Source organism: Cadophora gregata (genome assembly GCF_030347475.1).
Source record: "Cadophora gregata isolate MNR1 chromosome Unknown scaffold_8, whole genome shotgun sequence".
Classification (NCBI taxonomy): domain Eukaryota; kingdom Fungi; phylum Ascomycota; class Leotiomycetes; order Helotiales; family Ploettnerulaceae; genus Cadophora; species Cadophora gregata.
The window spans coordinates 1,648,699-1,656,559 of NW_026695931.1; the positions used below are offsets into that span (position 1 = coordinate 1,648,699).

Consider the following 7,861-nt stretch of genomic DNA (forward strand, 5'->3'; position numbering starts at 1 on the left):
AGATGCCAAGTACATGGAAACGATGCAAGACTCTGAATCCAACCAACCAAAAGCCAGTATCATCACCAACCTCGCTGGATATGGAGTTGAGATAGATATTCTGGATCCACCACACGGAACGGCACCCATCGTTCACCCAGGCGCCGCCAAGACCTACACTGATCGTAGAACGGAATCCGAACTGCTTTCCTATGACGGATAATCCCAGTTCGGTCGCTCTGCGCACATGCATGGCACCTGTGTTCCCAACGGTGTGATGTGACTGGTTAAGGATACGTGCGGATGAATGAAAGTTGCTGACAGACGGGAGCGAGGAGGAGCAGGAATGGCGCTGTTAGAAATATGGGGATTGTAGGCGTAGACTTAGTACTGTAGGCCGTACTACTGAGTACGCTACCCCTTTATATAGGAGATTCTCTCTCTCTGTAGTAGCTCCTTATATAACTGCAATTATGATATAGTAGTAATTCTAATCGATTGAAAAAGACCTTAAAATTTTATTTTTATTAAGATCTTTACTTTATTAACTCTTAGTATATCTGCTATTATACTATAATATTATCTTAATTAAAAGTACTAATTCCTTATATCACTAGAGCCTTAAAAGGTAAAACTCTATTAGAGTTTAATAACTTCTTTAAATAAGAGCTTAAGACTAAATAAAAGCTAGCTAGGGCTAGTGTTCTTTATTATATTCTTACTAAAGTTAGTATACTAAATAGTATTAATTAGTAGAATACTTACGCTAAGGAAAAGAAAGAAGCTTTTAAAATAGTTATTAACTTAATCTCTAAGCTTCTTTTTCCTAAGTATAGAGATATTATTAAACTAAATAACACTAAGTCTCTCTAGGAAGCTATTTATATAAATGAAGGTAAAGTAGTTTAAAGGAGTTTTACTTTTACTAATATAAGAGATAATTTCTTTAAGATAAAGTTTATCCTAAGAGAGGAAATACTTTAGAACTACGTTATAAGGCTCTTACTCTTTAAAGTAAAGCTTAGCGGCGATAGTAAACCTCTTACTAATAAGGATATACGTCTTAAGCTATTATAGTTATTACTAGCGTCTAAAGCTTAGATTACTATAGCACTTACCTTAGAATCGTAAGACTTAGATCTTAGAGATACTATACGAAAGCTTAACGAATATTAAATTTAATAGAAGGAATAGCTTCGACTTATAGCTACTAGTAACGCTACGAACTACGTGAATAGAGGCTATAATAGAGGGAGAGGTAGTAGAGATAGTAGAAGCTAGAGAAGTAAAGGCTACTTACGTAGGAGAGATAATATACGTGAGAATAGGAGAGGATAAGAAAGACGGAATAATAATAGTAGGAGTAGTAGCTAATAGAGATATAGAGAGCGTGTAGAAAAGAGAGGAAATCGCCCTAAATTAGGCTGAAATCAGTGTGCTTAGTATAAAAGCTATAGCTATTAGTACGTAGATTACACAGAAGCTAAGAATACTTACGCGAGAGATAGCGCTAATAAAGTAGAGGAAATTAAAGATAATAATACTTATCTTATGTTCCTTTCAGAAGAGATTTACTACGCTAAAGATATAGAATATACTTTATTAATAATCTCTATTATAGAATCTATCTAGAAAATCGACTTTAGCGCTACTCGCTACTTTAGTAGAGTTCTAGCTAAGTTTAAGTAACTTAAGCGCTAGTATAATACTAAATACGTTAAAATAGCGACTAATTCGTACTCGATAGCTAAAGGTTATAGAGATATTACTATTAATAAGTTAACTCTTAAAGATATATAGTATATACCTAACTTCGGAGCTATAAAGCTAGTATTAATATATTAACTCTTAGACAAAGGAATTAATACGGAACTAACTAAGATATTAGTAAATAAATACTGGAATAGTGAACTAGCTTTTATAAGTATAAGAAACAGAGGTTTATATATTTTAGATATAAATCCTTAATATTAAGTTACGTATAATATAATTCTATTAGACTTAAAGCTACTAAAGGAATAAATAGAGAGTTAGCTTAGTATAAAGGAAATAAAAGCAGATCTGCTCTATAGGCGTTTAAGCTATATAAATTACGCTTATTTAAAGAAACTAGTTACTTATAGCAGTTATAGAATAAGACCGATTTCTATTCCAGAGCTAAAGGGAGAGAGGTATTATAAGGCTTACCTTATAAGTTATATAAAAGAGCACTTTAATAAGAAGTTAGATAGTAGAACTAATATACTTATTCGTTAATTATACGCTAATATCTCTAGTATCTTACTACGCTTAATTTATAGCTATAAATACTTCCTTTTAGTAGTAGATAATATTATAAGGACGTGTTAGGTAGATCTCTTAGTTAATAAGTCTACGTTAACTATTTAACTAGTTATTTAGAAATTAAAGCTATAGCTTGAAACTTAAAGGTAAAGTAAATTCCGTATAATTATCTACTAGAGGACTAATAATAGTAAGAGAGAGTTTAGTCCTAAGTTTATTAATTAGCTGTAAGAGAGTAGAATTGTTCCTAAACTCTCTCCTCTATATAAATACTCTCTAAATAGAGTTATAGAGCGATAGATATATGAACTAGCTAAGATTATACGCTTAATCCTCTATGATATAAAAATACCTGAGAATATATAGTACTACGCTATTAAGTGGGTAGTAAAGCTAAAGAATAGATACCTAATGTGGTGGGGTAGTGTGGTTCTAGGTCGGAAGATAGTTAGCCTATTCCGTAAGGTTATATAGATAGGCGCGATAGCGTGTAACGAATATATTATCTTCTCTCTCTTACTCTTACTACCTGTTTAGTTAGTAGTTCTCTATATCCCTGCTTACTATACACTTTAATAGTACTACCTTACCTCTTTATATTAGTAAGCTACGTAAGGGACTAGAAGTAAAGTAGAGGAATAGTTAGGATATAGCTAAGCTAATAGTAAAAGTAGGAGTTAGAATTTTATCGCTTAGTAACTTAGTTATAATAATAGATAAACACGTAGGAAACAGCTAGAAAAAAAGGGCTTAGGGAGCCCTTATTTAGCAGATAGGATATCAGGAAATAGCAGAATATAAGTAGAGAGAGCTAAGGAGGTATAGAAGGGAAAGTTATTATAATAGGCTTAGAAGATAAGATTATTATAGTAATAGAGAAAGTTTATATAAGGAAAATAAGTAAGGAATAGATAAATATAAAAAGAAAGTAGGTCTAATATAAAAAAGAAGCCTAAAGTAGAGTAAAAAAGAGATATAAGGAAAAAAGGTTAAGGAGGTTAAAGTAGTTAAGGGAGCTAAGTCTGGAGGTTATAAGGAGTATAATTGTCACGCTTTTACTAGTAACTTTAGTACTTTTAACTCTAGTAATATTAGGTATACTATACCTTATAAGTAAGTACTAAAGGTTTAAATCGTTTACTAAATTCCCTGATATAACTATATTTCTAGGAGATCTTAAGAACTAGAGAACACTAGGTATAGAGGAAAATAATATAGTAGAATATATTTAAGTCCGGGAGGAAAGCTATTAAGAATTAAGAACTGCGAATTCTAAAATAGTAGAAGTTAGGTATATTTCAGTTATACCGGCCCTGGGTATACTAAGCGCGCTATACTTTAAGGGAGCTAATATTATAGAGTTCTTAGAATAGTATACTGATTAGTGTAATAACGCCTAATTAAAGGATACGGACCGAATTAAATAGCTTCCCTGATATTATAATCTCACTATTAGTTAGTATATTAAGACGCTACTAGAGTAGATAAGTAAGAATTAGAAAGAGCTAGTAATCTCTCTTTTAGAGAAGTATAAGGATTAGGATACTTTTTAATAGATAAACTCCCGATTATTCCTCGAGGCTTTAAAGTTAAAACTACGAACTATAGAAAGCGATATAAAGTAGTTCATTTGATAATTCACTATAATATTAGCTACCTTAGTAAAAAGGGGCTAGTTAGAAAATTATACTTAAGGAGTATAGTTCTTAAATAGGCTACTAGGGGACGTTCGTAAGAAAGTGATACGTAAGAATAAGGTTAATATTAATAAGCCGGGTATAATTAAGTTTAATAACTTAGTTAAGATAGCTACTAAGATTTATATATTTAATAAGATAGTCCGGGAGTTTTCTAATAGTCGCGCGAAATAGAAGGGTTTTAGTAAATTAGTAGATTCGCTTAGCTAAGTACTTATCGCTTCTAAAGTAGAGAGTCAGCTAGTTCCTCTTATTATTAGCTTAAAAACTATATCTGTAGAAGTAGTAGAGGAGATAACCTAGGTATTTAACGCGCTAGTGCTAGCTACGAGAGTATCGCGGGCTCTATAAGTACCTAGAGGAAGATTAGGATTTAACTCGCTTAGTAAGGGAAATCAGTTAAGAGCTTACTTAGTAGGACCCGATAGTCGAGTTAATCTATCTAGACTACTATAGGGGGCTTACTCGGGCTAATGTAATAGCACGGTTTAGCGTTAGCTAGCACGTGAGCGAAATAACCACGGATCAGGTGATAACCTCTCTATTAGCGCGAATATCAAGCTGAGGAGCCCTCGATTCCGTGGAGGGCGCTCGAGCCTATATAGACAAATTCCCCGGGCTATTCCCGATTAGGCCTAATTACACTTGACGTAAAACTTGATATAAACTCCCATAGTAGCGTAGAGCTATTTCCCTTTGCGTATAACTAAGTGGGTAACTGTTGGTAAACCCCTTCAGAGTTAACCGAGCTCTACCGAGTCTTACCGAGCTTTGCCGAGCTCTAGACTCTTCCTAATCGGGTATAGTAAAGAAGTAGTTACCACTACCTTTATATCACCCCCCCCTTTGAAAAAATCGAGTTATAAGCCTAAAAGCGTAATAAAACGATTAAAAAAACAAAGTAGAAGTAATTATTATATATTAGAGATTAAAAGCAAGTAAAAAGAGGTATAAAACTAAACTAATAAGCAGATAAAACAAAGCACTTTTTTAACGCTAGCAGTATTATAACTGCAAATAGTACATATTCACCAGATATTCCTAGACCGCTTGTTCCTTATTAGGGTTAGCCTTTCGCCAAGCCTTTTCTATTCGTATTATAATACAGGCGATTTCAACGAGTTTTCAGTTCCAGGCTCGTACGTAAGTTATAATACGCTCTCTATCAGGTTTTAAGCCTTATAGCTTATAATTCGACTTATAAGCGTCTAGTATTAAGAGCTTTTCGTTAAATACCTGATAAAAGGGATTTACTACGCCGTCTGGTTTAGCGAAGAATCAAGCCATAGGCTTAGTAAGGTAAAGCAAATACGCCGGTAATAAGGAAGCTAATTCACTAGCTTCTAAAGCTTATTACAGCGTAAGCTATAGAGCAGGGAATCTAGGCTCTAATTCGTCGATATTAGTTAAATCATCAACTGGGGTTATAGCTATAATAAGCTATTCTAGCCAATCTTTAGCCTCTAATTCGCTTATAAGATTATTACTTGTAAAAGTAAAATCGTTATTTTGTAATAGAGCGTCAAAGGCGAGCTTTAATTGACTAAGAGGTCTTCCGCCGTTAATTTTATAATAGTCGTATATAGCTTTAGCTGAATTACCGAAGCTATTTACGTCGTACCACGTGTTATCAAGGGGGTAGTCTCTCCACTCCACTTGATATTATATCGTATCATTATAATAACGATAAGCTAGTATACGAACTAACTTGTATTCGTCTTTATCGTATTCTACGTCATCTATAGCATTAATAATATTTAATTCGTTATCAGCTCGCTTATACGCTTTCCGTAATCAAGAGAAGTTAATAATAAAGTAGATTTTTATCGAAGAAGGTAATTCTAACTCGTAAGCGTAGCTTACTTATCGTATAACCTTATAAGAACCTCGCTTAATAAAGTCTAGCTTTTTTAAGGGCTATATCAACTTAAGGTTTTCCGTATATAACCACACGTGATCTCCTACAATAAAATCGACATCTCATCTCAAACGATTCGCATACTCTCTTTAAGAGGCCTGCGCTTTACTTATATATACCTTCGCACGCTCTATTACGTCACACATACGCCGTGAGGTATTTATTACGTCACTCCTTTAAGTACGTTCGTATTACGTAACTATGTTATTATCTCTAGTACGCTACGTATTAGCGTCGAACAGTAGTAGAGCTAAGCGAGGTTCGTCGTTAGATCCGAGTCCTAGAATTAACACGGGAATTACCGTGTTTTAGTATAGAATTAACGCCTGTGTGTAATAGTCCGGTATTTACTCGCTATAAATACAGAAGGCTGTAGTTGATCTCTGATAATCGAGAGGTAGGTATATCACGTAGATAGGAAGATAGTTACTAAGTATTAGAATACTATTTGAAGTTAAGCACGAAGCTCTTATCTAATAGCAGACGTACTAGTCTTATATAGAACCTTCGTTCGCCTTAGATCCCTTAGGATACTAGATCCTTAGATCTTTAGATCCGTTTTCTTATAAGGGGATCTAGGGATCTAGGGATCTATTATATAACCTATCGTCTACTATGATCTAAGTAACTATTACTACTAAAGCGTGAGTATATAGTAGTATTACTCGCTATCCTATATTATTCCCTAGCTAGTACTACCCTATCGATAGTACCGCTCCCTTATTAGTACTAATGCCTCTATAGTACTACTGATAGTTTTATTATTATATAAGTGCTAACTGAACTATAGCGCTAAGAGTCTGTAATACTATCCCCCTCTTAGCTTAGTGTAGTCCTCATGCTTAAGTATAACCTTAAGAAACGTTAATAGTTACTAACGACTATTTTCCTTATCTATTATATCTGGTATTATAAAGAAATCGAGTGTCGCCTAGATAAAGAAAAAATAGAGTATCTAGCTTATACTTTATATTAAGCGTGCTATATAACTCGTAAAGCTTTATTCCTTCTACTATAGCTTTTCCTATACTTACTTCTTAGATTTATCTATTTTAAAACGATACTCCGAGTATATTCGCTTAAAGTGTTACGATTATAATACCTCGGGGTATATTAAGAGGTTTACTCCTAAATAACTTATGTATTAGTTTAAGATAGGAAAAACTGTAACTCCTACTTATCCTTTAACGCCTCTTTTTAAGCTTATTAAAGATAATCCTACTTCTTAGTTCCTTACTTTCGAACTTAACGCCTACTTAGTGTTCTTCTTCGAGGGCCCGGTCCTTAACCTTAAGTCCCCTTCCTTCTAAGTAAACCTGGATTTCTTTAATAGAATTCCTATAGAAGCTTAGGGTAGTAGAGGTTAGATTTAGGTTCTTAAGTATTTTCTAATTGTAAGTATCTTTTCTATTTAATTAAATATTTTAGTTTACTATAGAAATACTAATAGTTAAGAATAGCCTCTACTTCGTATTTAGTATTCGGATTAATTAGTTGTATTTTAGTAATAGGAGTAGGCAGTGCTCTTAGCGGTGCTAGTTCGAGGAGAGATATATAGAATACCGGGTAGATATTTATTATTTTTAGTAGAGCTAGTTGATAATTAACTAGTCCCTTGACTTTAGTAATCCTGAATAGTCTTAGCTTTTTATAATCTAATTTATAACTTAGTTGTTTAGTTGCGATATTCTTTCTAAGTAAGTAGACTTTATCCCCCTCCTTAAGTGTTAGTCTTATACTATACTTTCTGTTATAGTAGATCGTAGATCTCTACGTGATAAAGAGAATATTAGCTAATAATTCTTTATAGAGCTATTTAAGCTCACCTGCTTATAGTATAGCTTCTTACGCGGTACCCTGACCGGCTATTAGTAGGTTATATACCGTGAGATTATACTTATAATTCGCGTAGAATAGTGATACTCTAATAGTCTCTTGATCCGCGCTATTATATATAAACTAGGTAAGTGAGAGTAGTTACACT

General features: G+C 33.5%; 1 protein-coding gene across 1 annotated transcript; it reads left to right on the forward strand.

Moving 5' to 3' along the window:
• Positions 1 to 22: 22 nt before the first annotated feature.
• Positions 23 to 202, forward strand: ONS95_014065 (uncharacterized protein; the record flags this gene model as incomplete). The annotated part of the gene is made up of 1 exon (XM_058507717.1): positions 23 to 202. One exon carries the CDS (start codon positions 23 to 25, stop codon positions 200 to 202), a length of 180 nt encoding a protein of 59 aa, XP_058356887.1.
• Between the last annotated feature and the right edge of the window lie 7,659 nt (positions 203 to 7,861).